At 36.3% G+C, this 26,448-nt stretch overlaps 1 protein-coding gene across 6 annotated transcripts in view; it reads right to left on the bottom strand.

Annotated features, from left to right (window-relative positions):
* Positions 1-1,727: 1,727 nt before the first annotated feature.
* The window catches only part of Pcdh9 (protocadherin 9), an 846,200-nt gene continuing 821,479 nt past the window's right edge, over positions 1,728-26,448 (bottom strand). For all 6 annotated transcript variants that reach the window (XM_040753774.1, XM_040753857.1, XM_005083639.4 and 3 more), the window contains one exon: positions 1,728-3,895. In XM_040753774.1, coding sequence (XP_040609708.1) covers positions 3,522-3,895 — 374 coding nt within the window. In that variant the 3' untranslated portion in view covers positions 1,728-3,521. The remainder of the gene's footprint in view (positions 3,896-26,448) is intronic.

The following is a 26,448-nucleotide window of genomic DNA, read 5'->3' as shown; positions in this document are numbered from 1 at the left end:
AAAAGAATCCGTTTTTAATAAAATACAAAATTAAAAAGTTCACAGAGCTTATAACTGAATGCCTGCATAGCTGTTGGTCATATTACACATCTTTGAAGAAATATTACAGGACAAAAGAACATTTCTCTTCAAAGATTCCAGTTGATTTGCAGAGAAGACATTTCCTTGCTTTGTATGGAAAGGAAAATCTTAATTGCTTTCTATTAATACTCCTTAAGGCAGGGTGGAATGATTTACCTAATGGTCAAAAGGAAAATAAATGAATAAGGAAATAGATTTTGCAGGTTTTAGTATTTTCTTCTCAGAGTTCCTTATATTTCTACCTATTTACTCTGTGATCCAAAAGGAAAGAAGTCATCATCATGTGCTTCAAATCAATAGATTAATCTGGTTTAACAGGGAGTTGGGTTAGGATACAAGTTCCAACTGGTTATACAAGCCAACGTACTTATGTTGTGTCTGCCTCCTGGTTCTTACCCACAACTCCTAAATGGAAAATGCCCTCTAAGGAAAGAAAATTCCCATTATCCGGCCTCCCACTCCAACTGGAGTCAAAAACTGTTACATGATAAATTTAAACTCATGATGTATGTTTGAATGTTTCTTATTGCATACATTGTATAGAGTCCTGTGCTTACTTTCCTGATAGGAAATAAATTCAGATGAAGATTGTTTTTTCTTAGATTAAGGTGGCAATTTCTGAATTGCCTCTCTTGGTGAAAGGCAGAGTCATCAGGGAGTAAGGAGCCTCACTTGCAGAAATGCCTCTATTTGATCCATCTATAAGGACTTTCCCAATTAGGAATCAACCAGGCAGGGCCCAGCCCATGGTAGTTGGTGATGTCCCTCTGATGTCAGTTCTGTTTCTGTAAGAAAGCAGGCTGAGCAAGCCCGAGAAGGCAAGGCAACAAGCAGCTCTCCTCCATGGCCTCTGTATCAGCTCCTGCCTAGAGGTGGTAGCTCTGCTTGAGTTCCTGTTCTGAAGTGTTCCCACGATGGACAATGATTTTGAAGTCCATCATTGATTTCTTTACTCTCCAATTTACTTTTGTTCATGGAATTTCATCATATCAGCAGCAATCCTAAGTGAGACATTTGATGGAGCACATCCATATTTCCTCCTTGATTGATAGAGGAAACTTGAATTTTATGAAAACATTAGAATGTAGATAAATAAATGTCCTGACCCACAGGACATTCAATGTGGGTCTGGTAGACACCTAGGAGAAAGATGGAGGACAGGGGATACAAAGAATGGACGCCAAGACAGGATTCTGATCAAGGCGACAATTTTATTTCATCCCAAAGGGAAGTGAGGAGGGGAAGGTGGGAAGGTGTTCTTGCAACTGCAGGGGCAAGAGGTCAGTGGGAGAGGTGGTCTGCTGTGTTGCCTGACTACCTAATCTACAGGGCAAGAGGTCAGGGGTAGGAACTCCTATGTTGCTTGGTAATCTGACAGCAGGGTCCAATCCTATCTATTACAATTTACTACTACTCAGGCCAATCTCCTGAGGACCTTGTAGTTTTTCAATCAAGCTAATCTTTAACTGACAGGTAAACCACAGGCTTGTTTCTTGGAATTTGCTTTATGTCATAAGGGGTGGCAGGGTGGTCTTAGTGTCACATCTTCTCTATGAGTACGTGATACAGCCTAGCTGACTGATGGCTGGAGATCCCTGACAAATAAAGTGTTTGGATGTTGAGCAAGAATCAACACAACACAATCAGTAATTCAGAACATTTATTGCAAGAGCTGAATAATTGTAAATAACGTAGAACTGGCAAAGCAGTAACAAGGATAATTGTTTAGATATTTATTTTGTCAAAGTCATCAAACACCCCTCACAAACCGACAAAAATGTACTTCAATAAGCAATGCACCCCTACCCATTATTTTCCATTATACTGTGGAAAAACGTGAACTGCTATTTACAAAGTAACTTTATTTTTGGTAAGAACAAATTAACTATCAGATTAGCAATTTTTTTAACTTTTTTTCTTTTTTTTAAACTTTTAAGTTGATGGTGAACCGTGGCATTAATATAACTTTCACTTCTTTCAATAAAGACATTTTGTTGCATGCTATTTATTTGTTTAAATCATCTGTCATGCCTTAACAAAAACCTCCTAAGAATGTTCAAATTTGGATTTGTTTGCACGTGCAACTGAGATCTTATTAACATTAACTGTCACTCCCTTGGTTTGACCTAAGTGACAAAATGCTGGTACCTGCCAGGCATTGACCAACTATGATAACAAACAGTTAAACAGCAATAATTAGAGATTTATCCCTTTATTTTCCCCAACTACCCTACCTGGAGAATGTTCTGTCACATCATGAAGGCACAACACATTAAATATTTTGTGGCTATGGTCTAATAACACTTGTGTTACAACAACAGTATTGTATATGAGGATCAACACAAACTCTGTCATTTCAACAAAGTTGGAGACACACATTTGCCCAATTGAAACTATTTTTGAGTAGTGAGTTTTTCAATATATGCTAATTTTAATACATTAGTTTTTCAAGAGTAGCAAGTACAGAATATTATATCACATTTGATGGATAATACTTTCCCATCACGTTCTCACTTAATGGCACTAATTAAGTGAATTTTACTTTTTCCTACTTTGAAAATAAGGATATCAAAAGGAGATTCTGAATTTCCAAGCATTTGCATAAGTATTGACTGCTATTATTGTTGTTTGAAGTTTTCATTTTTTTCTCTCATTTTTATATTTGTATAGAGTTCTAACATCATAAGTTATCATGTAAGAAGCAAAATTTCAGAACCCTTTTAAAACACAAATGTTTAAGATCCTTAACAATGTGTGCCAAGACAGACTACTAACGCAGAAACACCTCACTAAAAGAAACGACAAAACAAGAGGGAAATTGAAAAAGGAAAGAAGCAACCATCAACACAGAATTATGCTACAACATTTTTAGGTGAATGCTATAAGTACACAAAAAGTTGTTAATAATAGCTTGCTTCTATTTACAAATACTTTAACACTGATTGACTTACAAGTGTCCACTAACGGTGTTAACAGCACAATAGTTTTAATGCTTATCTTTTAAAGTTCTGTTTGAAGTATAATGTCAAGTATAGAGGTCCCAGCATAAATCAATGACAAAAAGAGCACAAATTTCTAACTGGATATGTTTTGTCAGTCACTCTAATCCATGGAACTTTCTTACTCTCCAAATGCATATTCTATTGTTCATAGCAGCAGTCCAGGGTCAAATAAAATGCAATAATAAAAATAAATTGCACAATGGAGCGATCTCTGGAGAGTTTAATCGGTTCTAATAAAGAACATCATCACATGGCTAGTAGAACTATTTTCTCTCTTATGTTGCAAAGCATTGTATCCTCCATGGTGCTAACACAAATTTATGAGTTCCCTACTATAAGGGGCATAGTTGTAGAGATCTATTGAATACATAAAGCTCCAACACACAGTATTAGCATGTCTATTTAGATTAAAGGTATTAGGTCCCATACAGCATCATTTTAAAGTTGGTGTTCCTTAGGACTCTCAATGGTGCCACCTGCTTGCTTATAAGACTTCAGATTTGCCAGAGGAATGTCTGCTATGTGGCTACTGTTGTTGAAATGGCCTTCATTGGAGCCATACTGCTTACGGTCATTGAACTGGTTCCTGTTGGTGTCTTCTTTCCAAGCTCTGGTCAGGGTGTGCCCATTCACAAGCTTGTCTTTCTTGACCCATTCTTTCTGGGGTGCAAAGGTTGACAGCGGAGATTTTGGGTGTTGGTATGGACCCAAGCCAGGAGGCATCCAGCAATTATCAGAGTGACCCAAAACCAGACACTCTTGAGTGCACATCTCTGTAGCTTCGGCTAATCCTCGGGGACCCAGAGGTCCATCTATAAAGGACAAGAGACAGAGGAAGCAAAGAAGAAATTGGTTAAAATTCTCCTCCAAAATATTTTAAAAAATACAGTGGTGGTCTTAACTATTCATGAAATAAACAATTCTGAGATGTGAGTCTCCATATTTTTGAAATGAATGTAAAGCAAACAAATTCAACATTACTAATGAAAATTTTGTCTTTTATTCTTTCACCCTTTGTCAGTATATCCAAAAGCAAGGAATGACAAAAAAGACACATATGGGTAAACAGATACAACTGATCTTGATTAATCCTATGGCATATGAGTCACTACAGATTTATATATTAATATTTATGGGTACATGCTTAAACTTATAAGAAATTAAAAAGAGATATTATGAATTAGAATATATGATTATATAATGCACAGAAAAAGATCAAATATAGCATTTGAAAAAAAGTATCATTAAAACTAAATGCTATAGCTACACAGATACTGTTTCTTCCAAATTGTGGTTTACTGTTTTGGTTGCATGAAGTATATAAAAATAAACTTTAAACATTTTTAATAAAGCTGAATATTTGTTTTCATGGCTTTCTTGACTAAATATAAGAAAGTCACATCTAGTCATTTCTGATAACTCTAAAACAGAAGTAAACGTAAGTCCATTTTAACTGATGATCATACTTGCTGTATATCTCCTTATATGCATTCAAGATTTATAATGCATTAAACTGAAAATAAGCTGGGTGTGGTAATACTTGAGTATAAAGTTAGCTACATTAGAATACAAATGTTTGTGTCCTGTGTTGGCAAAACACTCAGACCATACATGCAAATAGACAGGAGAGTTAAACATTGAACAAAGGCAAGTATTCAAACAAACACGTTAAGTCTGATTGCTAATTGAATTATATAAATCATACTATTCACAGGGAAATTTTCATCATTGGACAACTATTTTTACTTTTTATCAGAAGGAAAAGTCAATCATATAGTTTAACCTGTATTCTTAAAGTAAAATTTTTGTTGTTGAAAATGGAATTCTCATCCATTAATGAAAAACAATAGCCAAATAGTTAAGGAACAATGTTTGTTTTGCTTTGTTTTCTTTTCTAAAGCTGATATTTTTACATTTTATTAAATGGTCAAGAGATAAATGATCCTTTGAACAGTGGGGATCAACTTTTTTGAAAGAGGTTAGGTATGAAATATTTTGAAAGTAGAGAGCCAAGTTAGCCTGGTGGCAATTCCTACAAACATAGCACATAGAAATAGAAACAAGCAAACAAGCTACCATAAAAACAAAACAAAACAGAAATTAAAGCTTAGCCTGGGGGCTGGAGAGATGGCTCAGTGATTAAGAACAATAGCTGCTCTTCCAGAGGTCCTGAGTTCAATTCCCAGCAACCACATTGTGGCTCACAACCATCTGTAACGAGAGCTGGTGTCATCTTCTGGTCTGCAGGCCGACATACATGCAGGTAGAACACTGTAGACATGATAAATAAATAAATCTTCTAAAAAAGCTTACTAGCTGGTCTGTTGGTGGTGGCACATACCTTCAATACCAGCACTAGGAAGGCAAAGGCAGACAGATCTCTGTGAGTTCAAGGACAGCCTGGTCTGCAGATCAGATTGAGTTCCAGTACAGCCAATGCTACACTGAGAAACCCTGTCTCAAAAAGCCAAATCAGAAAAACAAAACAAAACAAAAAATAGAATAATGCTTAGTCTGGGCTACAGCAGACACTGTTTCAAAAACAATAACAAAACTAAACAAGATAACGAAAACAGGGAGTCACCAAAAAAAAAAAAAGTATTTTCATTTTGCCTAGACAGCAATTAAAACTACAAGAAAATAACTGGAATTAAATATCTACTAAACTTATTTTAGCAGTGTTAATTTTTGAAATGCTCAGCATTGTGGACTTCATGGATCCTGTCCTGATTATTCTTTGTGATAAACTGCTTGCTGCAATGCTATTAGCTGATGGTCAGGACCAGGTCCACAGACCACACAGGCTAGATCACTGAACCAGTTGTTGGTGGTAGATACAAATTTTCATCAGGTTATATTTCTGGATTTAAGAATCTGCTCTTGAGAATAACCTTCAAATTTGTTCCCATATGACCTGTATTCTCATCGCCTCAAAAGCAAACAATTTTATTGTGTTCAAACATACATTCATTACTTTAAACTCCTCTCTGAAATCTCCGATGATTACTGACTTCCTTGGATATTTAATTTAAATTTTTCTGCGAGCCTTTTCTCCCCTCTATAACCCAGCCACACTTCCAAAGTTCAAACTAATTTCTCACTTTTGGGTTTGCCATGGTATACTCAGTGACACTGCAGACACAGGGCTAACACATTTTGCTTAATCCAAACCTGCTTCTTGAAAAAGGATCATGAGCTTGCAGCTGCCTTTTGCCTGGCCTGTTTTCATTTAATTACTGGCTCCTTCAAGGGTCATTTCTGTTCCATATTCCCAAGCAAATTTCCATGACCTCACTGATCCATCTGTAATGGGCACATTGAAAGTTTGATACGTCTTCTTTGTTTTGGAGAGTAGCAAAATTTCACAAAGCTCTCCTTCAATTTTTTTTAGTTTTGATTTTTGTCATTTTGTCTTTATCGGGGAGGTTTCTTGCATACATGAGTTTTAATTTTTGTTTTGTCTCAACTTGCTGAGAAATCCACTGATGTAGATGTGCAGGAATATGGCAAATCAGTTTTTGGCTTGCTTAGCAGTGCTAAGCAATTAGCAGCAGTTCACAGTGATGATCTATGAACAATGCTAATTGTTAATTAAAATTTTATGAGGTTGAAAATGTTCTGAGAATTATTAAAGATATCCTCCGCTTAAAGGCAGACCTTAAGTAATTAGTATAGAAGATGCTGATTTCACAAACCTCACAATGAAAGCTTTTCAACAGCAACCTTTTGCTCAGCAATACTCTGTGACAGCTAATAAATGAATTATTTAAGTTCTGTTAAATGTATTCATTCCTTTTAGAGATCAATGGAGATAAACTGGTGAATCCCAGTTTTGATGTGTTACATATCTTGGAGCCAGCACAGCCACCTTTAGCCTTTACTTTTACAGTTTCATTAATTGGATACACTTTTCTTTTCTTGAATCTTACAAGTTACCTCAGAAATGTCAATAGAATTAAGTTTTCATTGAACCCCTAAAAGGAAACCACACAAGTTTATTTTTAAATTTGCCTCACTCAATACACCGTGTCTGTAATTATGTGTGGAACTGAAGTTTGACACATTGATTCACTTTGACAGACTACAATGTTTTGTTTTTTTCTCTTAGGGTCAGTGGTTGTTCTCTAAAAATCTCCTGAACACTAACCACACAAGACACTATGAAAAGCTCCTACAATGGAACAGTTAACAAGGCACTGTCCTCACAGAGCTTCTGTCTACCTTGGATACAGTTGTCTTTAGAGCGTTTGGCATCAAGGGTAGAAAAAGATGATATTGTAAAGGAAACGGGAACAGTTGATGGAATTAGGGATGCTTGTCTGTTTACAGAGTACCAATAAGTTTTCATCTCATTGTATACTTTTCCTAAGATCTTGAAGGTTCTTCTTAAACATAATTGACAGATGAAGACATTTAGATCTGAAATTTTTGTTTATTATGCTTTCAATCATTAGCTTTCAAAACAGGTGATTCTTTCCACAAAGTAACATAATTTTTTCTTCAAGAATTATATCAGGTATAATGTATTCTTATAAAAGAATCTGAAAGAACAGATAAACACAATAAATAAAGTTGTAGAATTATATTTTCTTTAGTAACTTTTAAGCTAAACTTTCACATTGGGCCAGACTCATTGTGACACTTGGATAAATGGCAGCTAGTTTTTGTTGTTGTAAGAATTCCCATAAAGAGGAAGCTAGACAAAGACAGAAAGAGGGTTAACCTGGAAACAAGTATACCAAGGAACTAATGGTTTTAGAATGATGTGTGTAGATACTTAGATGATGTTTGCTAAGCATGAATGGTTCTTTCTAAACAGAACAATCTGAGTAACTTCTCAGATACAAGAAATTATAAGCTGTAGCATAAAGTGATCCCTTACAGTAAGAATTTTAAAGAGAGTGGAAAGATGTATGTTAAGCTACTCAAGAAGAGAAAACTCTTGTAGACCAGGCTGGTCCTGAACTCACAGAGATCCGCCTGCCTCTGCCTCCCGAATGCTGGGATTAAAGGCATGTGCCAGCACTGCCTGAGGAAATGGAGGAAGGGAGGGAAGGAGGGATTGAGGAAGGAAGGGAGAGTTGGAAGGACAGTACCGAAATGGAAGGTTGGGGAAAGAATAAGCTGGAGCAGGGGAAGGGAAGGAAAGTGAGGGAATAAAAAGAAACACACATCACTTTTAACTTGTGTTTTCTCAATTTACCTAGGTTCTTTCTATTAGCATGAATGGGTAAACAGCAACACCAATAAGCATCTTACAATAACTACATTTTGATTTTCTGTAGCAATTTACCTGAGATTTAGGCAAAATAATGTTCTACTTTTTTACATAGACTTCTTATTGCTGTTTTTCTTTTCCAGACAGAATTTCATTACGAAGCTGTGGCTGGTCTGGAGCTCACTAAATGGAAAAGACTGGCCTCCAAATTCAAGGATTCTAGTTCCTCTACTAGAAGTGCAACTATCAATTGTTTAAACTAATACACCAACCAGGAAGAACCCCAGGCTTATCTTAAATTCCTGACATGATACCCCAGCCTCTTCAGCTTTAGCCTCTGTCTTCTGGCATGGACTCCCAGGCCAGTCATAGACCTGTATTCAGTAATTTTGCCTTAGGTGTGTGTACTGTTCTTCAGTAACTGTAGAAAATGTTAAAATTTTGAAATTGTTTCTTCCCTTAATCATTCTTTCTAAAATAAAATTTCAGGGGAATATATATTCCCAGCCACTTATTTTAAGTTTATTTTAGTGTCTGTAGAAGACCAATATAAAAAAAATTTAGTATTTTTACTAGCTTATTTCTATCCTCGGGTTTTTCTTTTCCTTTCCTTTATACATTTTATTTTTTTATTCCACATAGAAAAGCAAAATGATTTATCTTTTTATAGATTAACTTGATTAGACCTTTTTAGTTTGTTTAAGTCTAAGGGAAGCAGAAAAATGTCAGAAGTGTATTTCCTTGATAAATTTGCTATAGCTACTATCATATGTTCATCATTCTCTGTATTTTTGAGTTATTGTGAATATCACCACGGCTAATTTACTTACAGTTTAAACATGGCAAAAATAAATAATTTTCAAAAGGAGAGCTGGCATCAGAAACTGAAAGGACTGTTGACCATAGGGCAAGATCCTGTAATACTTCTTACCTCACAATAATGTTTGAGATACTATGACAAAGCAGGACTATTAAAGAATGTCATACTGGGGCTAAATGTTACTGAGTTACTCCTCTTCCCTGATGCAAAAATTACCAGAGACCTCTGTGCTTTGATGTTACTGCAACTCAGATTTTATGAGAAATGGTATAATACCTCAGCTAGCTGAACAGGTTAAACGTGAATATGAAAATAGAAAATGTAGTACTTTCCCAAGAATCTAGTTAAATGTAGGGAAAGGTATTATTTGAAACCGTTTACTTTTTGTGACTATAGAGACAGCATAGCCCAGTTAGTTATATGTTGTTTCATGAGGAAGTATGAGCACATGTATTCAATATCCAATGCCCATGTAAAGCTGCTGGTTGCAATGGTCTATGCTTGTAATCCCAATGGGTGAAAGCAGAAACACATGGATATTTGGGGATCTGGTTGGCCAGATTGACTACTCTATAGAGAAAGCCCTAAGACACATAACAATTGTGTCTCAGAAATGATGAACCGTGCCTGCCCAACTCCACTCAATGTTGAACTGTGGTTTGCACAAGTGTATGTATGTGCATACAAACAAACTCAAACACATACGTTCACATGCATACATACAATGTGTCTGTTGTTAATACTTTTCAGTCTCTTTTTCATGTTGTCATTCTACCAGCAATGCTCAACCTGTGGGGCTTGGGTCTTTGTGAGTTTTTTACTATTTTCTTTCATTTTATATAACTTCATTACACTTTCTCAAGCATAAATTTGTACATTTGTACAAGACATTATATGGTACAGCCTAAAGTTTACAAGATACCTCAGACATAACAGTTGGGTTCTAAAATGCCTTCCAAAGGTACATATGCTTTAAAGGTCTGGTTACCAACCCATGGTTATTGGGATATGCCATAACCTTTGGAGTGATGGTTTAGTGAAGGGATGCCATACCATTCTGCATGTAACTGTGCAGAAGACATAACTTCAGCTACTTAATCTCTTACTCTGTACTTATCTGGATAGAGTGATGTGAATAGCATTTACCACACACTCTTGCCATTATTTATAATGTTGCCCTCAGCTCACAGCAATGTGGCCAAGCAAAATATGCACTAACAGTTGTGTGAATGCGCTGTTCTTCCTCCTAAGTTCTTTTTATCAGACACATGTCAGACTGGCATAAATGTAACACATCAATCTAAGGATATTCTAAAACATGTGGGAGGATACACAGAGCACAACTGCAAAGCCACTCAGTGGTATAGGGACTTGAGTATGCCGAAGTTTTTCAAGGGATGCAAGCAGCCAGACACTAACAGAAAATTTAATTTTGAGAAACATGTTCCCATTCACTCAGTCTTTCATTAGTAACTTTTTTACTTTAACTCATGTTAGGTTCAAGTCATTGTTGCAGAAAACATCTAAAGTCAGAACAAATCCTAAAATTTCAAGCCCGGCAGTCATCAGAAACTCATCTGAGTTCTAGAAGAACAATAAGTTAGAATGGATTTAGAGAAAGCAATTTTAGATTTCATAGATCACTGTCTCTTTTTTATAAATTAAGATGAAAAGGGCTGGGTATTGATACATGCGAATTTCATCTCTCTCTCTCTCCCTCACTCATTCTACTCCCTCTCTTCTTTTGTCTCCCTTTGTTTTTTCGAGACAGGCTTTCTTGTGTAAGAGCACTAGCTGTCCTGGAAATAGCTTTTGTATACCAGACTGATTTCAAACTCACAGTGATCCTCCTGCCTCTGCTGAGAGCCAAGTGATGTGAGCCACCACCACCTGTCAAGCTTTTCACATTTCTTACTCATTAAGGTTTGTTAGCCATAGAACCTGATAATCATGCATTTCAGTGTTTGTCTCATTTTGCATATCAAGAGCACAAAATAAGTAAAAACATCATGATTCTCTGTTCTGCTAGATAATCTTATCATTTGGGTACTATTTATGTTTTGGAATGTGAAATTGTATTTCCAGTGAACACAACACATTTCTACATGTAAGAGGATACTTAGTAGTTTACATATTGATCATACAGAAATGTGCCTCTTAGTCACAGATGAAAAGTCAACATTTGTATGAGATAGTCCAAATATATTACCACAGCTCACCCCAAGAATCAGATAAACTACTGACATGGGATAAACTGGAGAGATTATACAGAATGGGAGACACTTCCTTACATGTCTTCTTTTTCCTACACTGCATGGATAGATGTAGAAGCTTTCTCAGTCACTGAATGTAAGTTTTCAAAAGAAAATCACTCAGGTAATTTTATGCATTTCCATTTATTTCCTATTACAATCTTATGTTGTAATCAATTCAGTGACAACAGTTTAATGAAACAGACCTTCATTGATTATGTAAAGTGACCCAAATTTTGATCAAATTTGATTTGGAACACCTTGTTTACATTATTGCAGATCACATTTACATTATTCTAGAGTTTGCTATTTATTTTAATGGTATTTGATGAGTTTCATTAAAAATCATTCATATACTGATCACTGAATTACTCTCAATTTTCTGTGAATAGAATTGGTTCAAAGAAAATATAGCTACATCTGATTTAGCCTGAAACGTCTTTAAAGAGAAAAGTCTTAATGATGAGGCAATGAAGTCACTTATAAGAGACTGCCCACACAACAGCACAACTTTGTTCTTATGGGAAATGAGAGGTAGTGTAGTCTGGAGACGGTACTGTAATCTGGATCCAAATAAAAGTAACTTAGCCTAGAAAATACAGATTCATATTAATGCAACATGGTGACAGTTTCACTCACTTTTATAGTTATAGAACAAAAGACCTGAATCTGAGTAAATCATCTTTGCACATTCACTAAATATGAAAAGGTCCATCAGTCTTGCAGAATTTTTAAAGTGAGCATTATTATTGTTGTTTTGATTTGGGTTTTTTGTTTCGTTTTGTGTTCTCCTGAAAATCTGTTCACAAGATTGATTTCCAGGTAAGATCAAACTTAAAAATGCAGAAACAATTTCTATAATTTTACTTCCTTAAAACGTTGCAGCTGCTTGTCTGAATCCAAGCAGTTAGTACACAAAGTTGGGTAGTAATTTCACACAGTGTCTCTTATGACTTACCTTCCAGGTGTATCAGTCAGAATAGAGACTGGTGAAGTTCCTATTCATGTTTATGCTAAGAGATTAGTGTGTTGTTTTGAACTAAGGTATATCTATCTCTGCAGTTTTCATTTATTTCTAGTGTCTGAGTATAAGCATTCTACTTCTGATAATCTTAAATAATATGTAGTCCCATTAGACTATAGCCTTGAGACCAATTAGGGAACAAACCTCATTAATCAAAGATTTCTGAAGCTGGGAAAACGATTCAGTTTGTAAAACACTGATCAGCATGAGGACTTCAGTGGGAATCTAAGAGCCCATGTAAAAGCTGGGCACATAGTATGACCCTAAGTAATTATAGCATCTATATGGGAACATGGGAGAGAGAGACTGAGGGATACCCAAGAGCCTGTTGCCAGCTCCTCTCTCACATAAGGTAGAAGACACAGACCTGTATCTAAATTTGATCTCCCAGTTCCACACATGTGCTAAAGTATACACAGACCTGCATTCACGTAAGAGTACAGACACACACACACATAACCAAAGATCTCAAGATATCATGTGATTTATGAACATTAAATAACATCTAAAGATCATTATGTTAAAAACCAAAAAGGAAGGAAAAATGAAAAAAACAACAAAGAAACAAAACAAAACTCTACTGTGGTTAATTCTGTTTATCCGTGTATGTGTGTATATGCTTATACTTGGGTTATTTTGCCACCACTTTTAGTTGAAATATCATTATCTCACTGTTTCTCAAATGTTCATACACTTATGAGTCACTTGAGGAAACCTTTAAAATGCAGATTAGGAGACAGGAAGTGTGGAATGTGTCCCAAATCCTCACATTCATGCAAATTCCTCAGGAAAAAAAATTGCTAGCTTGTGTTCAGTAACTGAGTGTTGAGATGCAAAGGCACATTTTTATTTCTTTCCACTCTATCATTTCCCAACTAAGGTTAAATTTCTGAGACTTCAGCATGTCTCAGAACTCACTGAAGACCTTTTGAAGACATGCATTGCTTGTTTCCACAGAGAAGCAGTGACTTAGTAGCTTTGATATGGAGTGTAAGATCTTTTAAGTTCCAGAGCTGACCCACTCTGTGCTTCAGTCCACTACCATTAATGCTTCAGTTTCCTGTGTTACAGTACCAGCTACCCCAGAACACTATCGGATAAATGTGACTCTGAAATACCTTCACTGCAATGTGACCTTGCGTGCTGATGACTCCACATTTTATGTGCACAATCCTTTGTATTTTATTTGACCATGACAGGAGACCTGACTAGTGCTTGCCTGTATCATTAGATTTCAGATCCAAATTGATAAGGTAAATGTTAACATTTCCAGTGCTTAATTATTATACATGAAGTTTGTTATTCATCCCTTCATTCTTTGGTTTGTTCATTCAGTTCCTAAAACTCACTCACTACACACCCAGTTTGGATATAATTTTGTAGTACTCAACCTGCTAATTATAGGGATTACAGCTTCAGCTCCTCATTCTGAAATAAGAAATTTTAATCTCACAATCATTCTTTCAGAAAAATCCATAATTAGAAATAAAAATGCATGCATCTTTGGCACATGTTAAGCAGAAATCTCACCTTTGTCTTTGTTCAATATTTTCCATTCTGTGATAGTATACAATGTGTGATTGTGTCAAATCACATGGCAAAGAGATTTCAGAGCTGTAATAAATTAGTTAATCCATTGAATTTGAGCTAAGAGAAGCAGTTAAGGTAGGTCCCGACGTGGATTTAAATACAAGATACCAAATGACAAATTTCTGAGTTCAGTTTCTATGACCTGTCAGTATTCCTCATTCTGCAGGTTGTACATAAGTCATCTCACCTTCAGACCTTTAAGAAATGTACACAACCTACAAACTGAATAGGCTAGAAGCTCATTATGGCCCAGTCCTTCTGTACCAGGAGCTAGTTAAATAGAATCTTGATAATGGCCTTGTGAGATTTTTAAGCCTGTCAGTCCCATAAGAACACATGTGATAATAATGAATTAACAGTAAGAAGCAATCATTTTTTGCCAATACTATTGTTTATTCTACATACTCATTTACATTCACCAACTTTATTATGTAAGTAACTTTTTTTACTTGTTTAAATTTAAATTAGAAACAAGCTAATTTTACGTGTCAATCCCAGTTCCTTCTCCCTCCCCTTCTCTCCTGCCCCCCACCGACACTCCATACTATTCCCTTTCTGCTCCCCAGGGAGGATGAGGCCTTCCATGGGGGATCTTCAAAGTCTGTCATATCATTTGGAGCACGTACTAGGCCCTCTCTCATAAGTCTAGACTGAGAATGTATCCCTGTATGTGTAATATACTAGGGATAAATACTGATTAACTACCAGAGGACCCATAGGTTGCCCAGGCCTCCTAACTAACACCTAGGTTCAGGGTGTTCTATATCATTCCTATGCTGGTTTCCCAGTCTGGGATCCATAAATTCCCTCCTTTTCAGGTCAGCTGTTACTATGGGTTTCTCTATACTGGTCTTGACCCTTTTGCTCATCACCCCTCCCTCTCTGAAATGGATTCCAGAAGTTCTGCTCAGTATTTAGCTGTGGGTGTTTGCTTTTGCTTCCATCAGCTACTGGATAAAGGCTCTGGGATACCATATAAGACAGTCATCAATCTCATTATGGGGGAAGGTCATTTAAGGTAGCTTCTCTGTTATTGCTTAGACTGTTAACAATCTAAGCAGTAGGAATCAATCTTATGTTTCTATTCTCATTAAACTGTGGAAAGTTGCTCCTGGACAGTATGAAAAGCACACACAGTACTTAATCTTTTACTCAACTCACACAGTCAGTTGCCTAATAGCTCTTAGTCTACCCAGTCCCTCACAAAATCCACAGTTCCAAACCACTGTTGTTTCTTTACAAGGCTTATGTATGTCTTCCAATGTTTGTACATTTTGTTCTGAAAATTCTAACCAGAGGCTATAGATGTGTTTTAGTTTCACTTTGGGTGATAACAAATTACCACAAATTTACTGTTTCAGGACAACAAACATTTACTCTCCTACAATCAATAATCTGGATTTGATTTCTCCAGGGTAAAACCACAAACACTATAGACAGATTTCTTAAGCAAATCTCTTCTTGAATTCTTCTCTGAGTATCTTCATGCTTTTTGTGATTTCAGTGTTGTACCACTTTCCACCTAGTTCCCAAAGCTCACTGTTCTATCTCTACCTCTTCCGTCCTTAGTGTGTCTTGTGATACTTTCTGTGTCCAGAGTGAAAGGACTACTTTTTATTTTATGAGTTATCTAGGATATCTTCCTTTAGGATACATTAAATTAAATCCTTGAAGTTCCATTTGCCAATGACAACTTACTAATGCATTCTGAGGAATGATGAGAGGACCACTGAGAAGATGGACAATTTAGAAACGTATCATTCACCTTAGCATAGCATTTGGGCAGAATGTCTTCTTTCTTACTTCCCATGGCAAGATGGTAAAAGCCACAAATTTTTCTTGGCTGAGGTGGTCCACATTATCGTGTCCCTATGAAATTTTTCATTTTATAATCTACTTCCATACCTGTCTACCAGGCTCTGCCACAGTGCTTTGGTTGCAATGCCTTAAATACAAAGATTATAGTATACTCTCAGGGTTTTGTCTTTACTGTTGTTTATGTCTAGAATATTCTCAATGATTTAGAGTATCTCACTTTTTCCCTCTAGCAAGATGTCTCTGAAAGCATAATTCCTCATTGAGGCATTTCTAGTACACAATTAAAAAATATTCTACACTGAGACGTTCTCTAGCTCTATGCCCATCTTCATGGTAATTTTTCTTTTGTTTGTTTTGCGGTAGCATTCATCACTGCCTCTCAGAACGCATTTGTTAATGGTCTATCTTTCAATCTAGAAAATAGTTTGCCTTAAATGAAATGTCTTTGATATCTGTCACGAGAATTTTGTGTGTTATCAATAATTACTAGATATACTCAAAGGGAGGACTGGAAATTTGTAGTAGGTTTTCATATCACCAACTTAACAAGAAGGGCTCTTTACAAGGCATTCTGTGGCTATTTCCATGAAGAAAATAGTTCAGACTACCATTTCTAACCCACACGTAAGGAAAATTGACAATAACTCCACAGTATAATGTTTTACAGAGATGAAACATTATACACGCTTAAGTTACATAAATTAGGATAAAATAGCCACATTCAAAAACTGTTGTATTATACCTAACTTTGGAACTGGAGAACTTAGACTGTGCCCAAATAAAATGTAATTACACTGCTTCCTCTATCCCAGGTTTCTACTTAGTCGTGCCAGACAGTTCATTATTCCTTTAACAACAGAGCTCTTTAAATGGCTTCAGAAACCCAGACTCACACAATATGCAACAGAATCATCCTTTAAAGCCTAAAGATACCAAAGTAATTATTAGCAATTACTCTAAGGCCAAGCTGTACAGAAATGTAGGTCAAGGCAGGGCTTATGCTTTTGTACAGGAGTGTTCAAGATAAAGAACTATTTAGAAAAAATAAGTTGATTAGCAAAACAACTTTATACCCCATAAATACAATTACTACTTGTAAACATCAAGGAAAATTGGGGTTTTAAAACAAGTTTCTGCTTCCTGTAAGAGCACCTATAGAAAACCACTGAGACCTTTATTGCTTAAACTCAGTTGTACATAAAAAGTGAAAATAAAATATTCTATTTTGAAAGAGTGTCCTAGGGGGACTGCTGAAAATGCCATTACTCTATTATTGAAAATGACCTACATAAAAGAGTATTATATAGAGAATATCCCTCAGGGAGATGAAGCAGATTACCTTTATATTCTAAACTAAATGTTTATTTCTTAGAAGACCTTGTAAATACAGAGAAGTTGGTTGATTAATACACATCTTTCCAAGATGAATTCATCTATAACATGATAAATATATTATAATTTTATACAATCTGTAAAATACAGTAAAAACTTCTGTCATATTATCTGCCCCGATTATTACCAATTATTGATTTATTGATTGTCTTTTTTATGGAAGAACAGATACCCCTCTTAGAAGGTTTATTATTAGCCTCAAATTTTCAGTATTTATAATGTTGCAAGGTTTCTCAGAGAAAAGTTGTTACTTTTATGGTATGATGCACCCTGTTTATTTTCTGAGGCAAAAAAAATTATTGCAAATTTGGTGTGCTTTAAAATTTACTCTAAACTGCACACAAAGCAGAAATCGATGGATTATAGGGAGACCTATCCCAGTGGATACAGTTACATCTCACTTTCTCTATCTCTGGATCAGGGACCATCGCTGAAGAGAGCATTGAAAGGCTGGAAGAGCCAAAATACCAGGAAGTCTGTTGCAGAACTGTCTTTCCCGGAAATAGCTGCTTAAAGAAGACTGTAACAGCAGCAATATCATTTGCCATGCTAACTGGCACAATGGTTATTCTGGTTGCCAACATTCCTGCATCTGTAGTTAATTGAAGCCTAAATAGATGGGTATGCCTGTGAGGGATTTTTCTTAATTCAGTCAGTTGAAAGAGAAATATCTACCTGTAATCTGGACAACTTTGGATGGGAAGTTACACCTGTAATCTGGGTTACCTCTTTCAGTGGCAGCCTGTGCAAAGGGTATGGAAGAAGGAAGCTCTCCCCTTACCTACTTGTCTCCACTATGACTGGCAAGTCCATTCCTTCATTGTCATTAGAACCTGCTTATTTGAGCATATACTGAGGATGAGCTGAGACATCTAGCTTCGTGAAGTGATTCTTGCAATTTCTGTTGGTAGATATCCTACACACACAGAGACTTAGAAACACAGACACTGATACAAACACAGACACACACACACAGACACACACACACACACACACACACACCTCTTAGACTTTGAATAATGTATACAGAAACAGTAAAAAACGAGCACAGCAGACTGGAGATTATATAAATTGAGAATGAAAATGCCATTTTACCAAATTCCAAAAGGCAGTCTAAATATTCAGAAATGGGCTCAACCCTCAACCTGTAACATTAACGCTGGCTCTCTTTTACCAAAAGAAATAATTCCCCTTATTACAGGAAGATGGGACAGATTAGCATACCAAAGGACATGCTGGCCTTCTGGATAGTTCAGTATTACATGTACTTGTTACATGTTTGAAAGTTCTATGTCTCTGTTCATTCCTACTGTTCTTATAGCCAGATATACTCTACTGGCCATTGTCTGTCTATTTCTTTCTATTTCTGACTTTGGCTGTCCTATCTCATATCTATATTAAAAACCATTCCCTCAAAAATATGGAGGAGTGCTCATGTATCAGTACACACAAACACACACATACATACATATATACACACACACACACATACACACACACACACACAAACACACACATGAATCAATAATAAAAAAGAGGCCCATGGAGGGCCTCACCCTCCCTGGGGGAATGAGGGGATAACGGGGGGGGGGGATGGGGGGAGGGCACGGGAGGAGGGGAGGGAAAGGGAGAGGGACCCCGTACTGACTTGTGAAGCAACCTTGTTTCTTATCTAAATTTAAAATGGAAAAAAATATTAATAAAAAGAAAAAGAAAAGAAAAAAAAGATTTAAGAAAGATTAAAAAGAAGGAAAAAAAAGAGGCTAGTAACTTGAGAATAGAGGGATCACAAGAGTGGTTGGATGGAGGGTAAATAGGAAAGATTAAGGGAAGGGAAATGTAATGTAACTTTATTTCTTCTAAAAACTTTCTAAAATTTTAATAATTTCTCAAGATGACAAAATTTGCATGGAACTATCTGAGGCTAACATATCTTAGTAAGTATATGAAAATTAGAAGAGGAATGATAATAATTACTATCTCAAGGAATAAGTTACTTGGTAAGCATTTTTTTTTATTCTGAGGCATTGCTTAATTGCTACTTTTTGTTTATTTCAATAACTTCTGAGGAGTTATAAATAATCACATTTGCTTCCTATCTAAGTCTGTTCACTCTTTACACTAAATATGTTCTTAGTTTCCAGTATGTATTATTAAAATGACTCATCTCTTGGGCATAATTGCTGGTTGATTACTATGCTAATTTCACTAATGGTACAATTTTATTGACCAATATGTTATGTGTTACTCTTTGGGAGAATATCTATACTTCAATGGGAGCCTTGCAGAGATGCTTGAACATAAACACACAAATGCTTGAGGCAGATGGCAGATGAATGTGAGTCTCAGCTACAGGAAATTTGAAGTAATTGTCAATTCACCATGTGAAAATATGTCTCCCCAGCAGCCATTTTTGTGGATCTTCCAGCCCCTCAACCTCCCTTCCCCAGGAAATATAGGAAGAGTAACAACACTAACTTTTAAAACCTTCATAAAGAGAGATCAGGAACTGATTAAAGTAAAAAGGACCATGAACCCTAGGCCTCGCAGATCAAGGGAGGGTGATAAGCTCTTAGAATCTCCAAAGAACTAAACAACCAGTCAGAAAACCAGAGAATAAAGAAGCAAAATAACAAGGTAATTTACAAAGTAAAGAGAACATGTAAACCTACCTACCTCAAGTTCTTTCTTACCTTCCTAGTCCCTCATAGTCACTATATTGAGTTACATGGCGCTAAAGTCAAATTAACAGTGAAAGGATAGAAATATTAATAACTGTGATTTTTCCAGTAAAATTGTCAACATGGATTATCTTATATTGATTGTATTAATGATGGCACTACAAAGGCAAATAATGAATTAAAAACAAGAATAAAACTTAGGAAATTTTCATATCTTTACAAATTATGTTACATGAAATGTTTAATCCCCGCCCCCCCACTCTGTTTTTTATTTCTCAGTGACCTGAGTCATGATTTCAGTCATGGGAATCATGGGTAGCATATAGTCTCCAACTGAGCAGGGTTAAAAAACCCCATTCATTTCCTTTAACATATTACTCCTCCTGGAATTCAAACAGTGAAACTCTAAGTGCTATATATACATAAAACATTAAAATCCTTCTGTAGTTAGACACAAGTGATCTAAAACTACATGCATAACTTGGAAACAGACAGATAATACATAGATAAAAGTGGTAGGCAAACAAATTATTGGTTTAAGGAAATAGAACAAAATACATATAACTTTTCAGAGATGCATTTTGAGTGGGTGAAAATATATTCATAAATGATGAATGACCCGGGCATGGTGGCACATACCTTTTATTCCAGCACTCAAGAGGCAGATAGATCTATGAGTTTAAGGCCAGCTTGGTTTACATAGTGACCTCTAAAAGAACCAGGCCTACATAAAAAGACCCTGTCTCAAAACAACAATATGAAAAAAATGGATGAAATGTCCCACTGTCACCTAAAACTTTTTTTGAATTATAGAGATTATGTGTTTATGTAGTGAAAACTGTTCCCCTTTGTTTTTATAGAGAATAAGAGTTTTTCCCTATAAATGTTTGATCACATAACAAAATTATATTAGAGTGTATGTTTCTTTTTGAGTTATTTAACTATTCTCTGTGACTCTGTCTATCCCATAGTAAAACCAAAAAACAACGTCTCCTGTCTAACTGTTATCAATATTCCATAGGGTGCCACTTAGTTTCTCTCTAATTGAAAAAAACTATATCAACAAACATTATTTTTAAATCTAGGTGGCTGTCAGAGTTTCCAAGATCTTTGAACTTTGACAGTATTTACAAATTAAGCTTTCTGGAACAGTTGGTTTAACTATAGTTCAAAACTAATGACTCATAATATTTTAACCTGTTTGAAATTCTCTAAAATGCTTGCTTTTTCATCACAGAAGGTAAAGAGACAGCAGCATGTATTGACATGTTGACAAGTCAGTTAGAGGCATAGCATTATATCAATTGTGAAAATATGATTGAGGACCTGTGTGTGAGTGCTTGTGTGTGCATTCAGCCAACTGTAATTAAGCTACACACACACACACACACACAGATATAGATATCATTTACATACTATTCATAGTGCATAAACAGTAATTTTATTTTAGTTAATATATCCCCAGTTGTATAAGCCTTTATTGTATTCTCCAAGACTTAACTGAAAAATGACAGTTTGATAGAGAATAAAGCCGTATGATTGGTTGCTGCATATAACTGCAGTGCACTCCCTTTAAACTTTGCCACTAAACCATCTTCTGCCCTTTCAGAATGCTGTTTGCTAAAACAAAATCCTGGCTTGTTGGTGACTACCGCCATTATCCACTAAAATGTATTCTGCTGCATTGAATATGCTATACACACTTTAGCAATGCAGAAGCCATATACCTGACTTTGCTAGACAACCTTGCCTGACTGGAAACCTGAATTAAATTGTAAATACATATTTGTGAATAGAACTTGCCAAAGACATGTGTCACATGACATATCAACGTACCCCTCACTTTGCCATTTGATTCCTTTATGTGACACAAAATATATTAATGATTTTTCTTAAGAAAATCAGCTTATTAGCAAGGGTAAGGCAGCTTACAAATAAAATGGAAATAGCAATAACAAATGATGATTTCATTATATCCAGAGCAGGTTTTCATGGGTGGCATCCAGTGGACAAATTTAGATAAAGATCACTATAATATTAAGAAATTTTTTGCTTTTGCAAAACAAATTTTTGTTTGATAATCATCAGTGCTCTTTTAGGAATTGGTGTATGAGGCTGTGTTGATCAGTCTGGCTCATGTCGAAGTCATATTGTACTTGGTCAATTCAAAAGAAATTGAAATTAGTTTGCGTGTGTTTGATTCAGGTAGTCACTATAGACGAAGAGGTTGTGATGTTTATAAATACAGAACTATTGCTTTCAAAACAAACAAGCAAAACTTATAGTTCTCTATAGTAGCTCATCCCCCCAAATGATTAAGCCCTATTTGGATTTTTTTGAGGTCCACAATTTGAAAGTGCTTTTTAGGTTACTCATTCTGGGTAACTTGAAGTTTCCTCACCATAGCTCATGTAGAAAATGTGTGTCTTGCTTCCTGCTGATTCTTTGTTTTTTCAGTTGTGCAGCTGCCCAGAGACTGTTGAACGTCGCTTCATAAACAATGACCCAGAAATATTCTGTTCCAGCATTGCAAAGGTCTCACTAACTTTATCAAAAACGTAAACCATGAGAGAAAGGAAGAAAATATGTGACCGAGGAAGGCATGGCTGTTTTTGTATAAGAATGAAGGCAATCTAATGACACATGACTTTGCTGTTTCCCTAAAAGACAAGCTAGTTTTATGCTTGTGCATTTCTTTCATTCTTTATTTCCTGCTACAAGAAAGCATCCTGAGTTCACAGTATCAAAGCCCTTACAAGCTACAAGCCATGAATGGAAATGAGCCAAGATAACCCATTTTTCCTGCTTATCTCAGTGACGGATATAAAATCACCTATGATCATTTTGACTGAACTGATCAGTATCAATTGTGGAAATGAACACAGCTCAGTTTGTTACATATTTACTGTCTAAGTATGTAAACTTGCTCATCAAAATCGGACATGGTGACGTTCAACTTGAGTGGCAGCACTTAAGGAAACATTAGGGACAGCATAGAAGGTTGGATTTGAGGTAAGCCAGCACTCTATCCTTGTTAAAGATTTACCACCCAGCACTGACAATTCTTTTCTCAAGCCATCTGCTCTCTGTATCATTAGAGAACAAGGCACAGACCACATTTGTTTCCTGTGTTTACTTAGCTGCATACTTGTTGGTGACTGCCTGATTGAATCCTCATTAATTCAAGAACCTGTGTGTTCAGATATGAAAATAGGCTATTTGGACATGGAAATTACAGTATAGGAAAAAATGTGGCCTTTTCTGAAGTAGATTCAATTATTTCAAAGTGTAGACATTATAATTTCTTTGTTACATGCCTATCTGTTTACTATAAGCTTTTCTAACAAAACCGGGAATATGAAAAAGCCCTATGAATTTTCTGTCGAGATGGATTACAGAAATATCTGTGCTAATATGCTCTCTGTCATTTACTTGTGATGACTCCAATCAAACTTAACAAAAAATATTTTCTTTGAATCGTGCTGCATTCTGACTTTCTAGTTTTAAAAGGAAAATGCAGATTTAAAAGAACTATAAAGTAAGAACAAGAGAAAAAGAATGTCTCTGTCTCCTAGTGTTAAGAAATTCAGTGTTTCCCTTTCTTAACAAGAATAGTAGTATAGATGTTAATTATGAACCATGAAGGCCATGGCCCCTGTACCCTCTGTTCCCTGATGGGTTTGATGATGAACTCATGTGGGAAAAATAAGGAAATGGATCTTAAATACTCACTTCAAATAAGATTTTTCTCACCCTCCACACACAGTCCCAGCACATTTGATTTTACTTCAAAAGGGAACTTTAGGAAAGGAAGTATTCCAGCATTTTTGTTCAAACAAGAATTGGAGCTGCACTTAAGCCAGATACTTTCCCTTTTGCTTGGGGAGGTGGATTAGGAGGAAATAATTCCAGAACAGAGTTTCATGTAAAGGCAATCAGGACCTGAAGCACATGTGCATACCACCATTCCACACATACGACCATAGCAGTGAGAAAAGGAGCAACACATTACCACTGAAGAAGCCAAGAGTTGCTTGGTTTTCATCTAAGGAGGTCAAGAGATGAATGCTGTTTGGTTTCTCATTTGTATTTGAAAGCACGATTTCTAAAAATAAAGTTTAGCATGGAGGGTTCTCTTGCAATAAATAGATCTTTAAAAACTTTCGGGTTTTTTTTTTTTTGGTTTTATCTTGCTTTGGAAGTTACTATCTTAAACCCATGGTGCACCCCCATCTTGAGTAGGCTTTGAAATGAGTGCTTATGGTAAGTCTCAGCTACAGTCATATCTGCCCTTCACACTCACCCAACATGCCAAGAAGGCCGCATTTGAAGAAGCAGAAGACAACATACAGCAGTGTACTTCAGAAGGCACACCCCACTAACCCTATGGGAAAGGGTCAGCAAAATCACATGACTCTTACATGCACGTGTGTGTGTGTGTGTGTGTGTGTGTGTGTGTGTGTGTGTGTGCAGTTCAGATGTCAATCTTGTGTCATTTCTTAGGTGCTTTCTATGTTTGCTTTGGAACACAGGCTTTCTTCCTGACAACCAGGCAGAATAAAGAGACAAGGCTGGCTGGGCAGACAGACCTCGGGCTCTTCCTGTCTCTGCCCTTCCTGAGTTGGTAAAGTAAGCGTGTGATTCTTTGCCCCGATGTTTTACATAGTTAAACAAATTGAACTCAGTTCCTCTTTACTGCTTTGCTGTAAACTTAGAAAGCAGCATGACAGAGAAAGATACCATGTAACAGAGTTTACATAGAGGGGTTTTCTTTTTAATTAGAGGAAAGGGATCATAAAAACGTGGAATGGTGGGGGAGACTGACCTCTGGGGATAGGAGCAGCAGGAGAGAGGACTGGGGTGGGAAACAGACAGCAGAGTGAAGAGAAAGAGAGAGAGAGAAGATGGTGAGTGGGCAGGGCCCTTTTAAAAGGGAATGTAGCGAATGTGCACAGGTGCTCTTAGTGGCTGCAGCTCAGGGTGTATCCCATCAGAACAACCCCAAGCAGGCCAGCACAACTCTCAGAATACTAACACACTGTGCGACAAGCAATGTACTCTTCTCAGCTCCCCATTCCCTGTTTTAAATGTCCCTCTCCAATTTTGGTACAATATATGCAGTTGAGGTCCAACCACTTAAACATGGATGCACACCTATGATATAACATGACTCTTTAAAACACTATATAATTTGTTGCATACCATTCTAAATTAGCTTTGTACTATGGTCATTTTACATTCTCCAAAGGACTTTGGAGGAAGAAGAACAGAGAAGTGAGCAGGGAGCCATAAAAAGGAAGGCCAGCTCTTAAGACCCTGAAATCCTATCACACTTGGTTGTGTTTTATGAACTGAAAGGACAAAACCCTGGGGCTCTATCTGCACAGTCCACTCCACAGGTTTCTCATGTTCCTTCTCTCAGTAGAGGAAAATAGGTCAGCATATTGGTGATTATTGTAGATAAGATTAGAAGTGTTAGAAGTATCCAAGACAAGAGAACATCTCCCATAGCCCCATTCTTTCCACTAGGGATGGTGGGTACAGATAGATAAAGGGATTTGACAAAGGTCACACACCTATTTAGAGGAGAGGCCAGGATTTAGAGACCTATTCAAAAATAGCTGCCGGCTGGTACATCTCCGTATTTGACACTTGAAAGGAGTTTTAGCTTAATAATGGAAGTCAAAATAAGCATCACTAGAATAAAATATACCTCTAAGTAACAAGTATAATGATCTCAAGGACAGGGTCAGACACTGGCCTTTCTATGCAGCAAAAAAGCTTGTGAAGATAGATTAACAGAAATGGGATGGAGACAAGAGAAAAGAGTAGCGAAAAGCAAGCTATAACATAAATGCAATTTTCTAAGCAAACAGCATCATTAAGAAGTTACCCAGGCAGCTTGTTAAATCAATTCTTCAGGTGGCTGATAGTGCTAAAGAGCAAATCATTGTGCTGCAAAAAAGATGAGAGAGAAAGACACAGAGATAGAGAAACAGAGAACATGATGTTGAGTGTTGGATGGATAAGAAGGTAAGGAGGAAATGGAAGGAGTTGGGGGAGGAAAAGATATATTATCAAAATATATTTCCAGAAACAAATTTAAGGAATAAAACAATTGGGAGAAAGCTGTAAAAAAAGAGAATGAATTTTAGAAATGTGTGTGTGTGTGTGTGTGTGTGTGTGTGTGTGTGTGTGTGTGTGGTGGTTTACAAATATTCAGTTGGGTTTTGGAGCTGTGAATATAACATTAACTACACAGGAAAACCCAGGAATCCTCAACCTTGCACAACACAGGAACTATAAGCAACTTAAGAGATTAGGAGAAAGTCTCACCCAGGGAATAACATACCAATTGGTTATCCAAAACCAAAAGAGCAGGTTGTATTTAGGAATATCTATGTATACATACTTACATACATACATACATACATACAATACATATATATGTATATATATGCATGTAACAACAATTAATTTTTAAAAAGAGGAAATCAATTTTAAAAAAGGAGAGATAGTTGGGAGGTCTAAGAGGGAGAAAGGAAAGTGAGAAATGATATAATTATATTA

The sequence above is a fragment of the Mesocricetus auratus genome, unplaced genomic scaffold (assembly GCF_017639785.1).
Source record: "Mesocricetus auratus isolate SY011 unplaced genomic scaffold, BCM_Maur_2.0 Super-Scaffold_2245, whole genome shotgun sequence".
NCBI classification, from domain to species: domain Eukaryota; kingdom Metazoa; phylum Chordata; class Mammalia; order Rodentia; family Cricetidae; genus Mesocricetus; species Mesocricetus auratus.
This window is presented reverse-complemented; position numbering and strand designations above follow the sequence as displayed.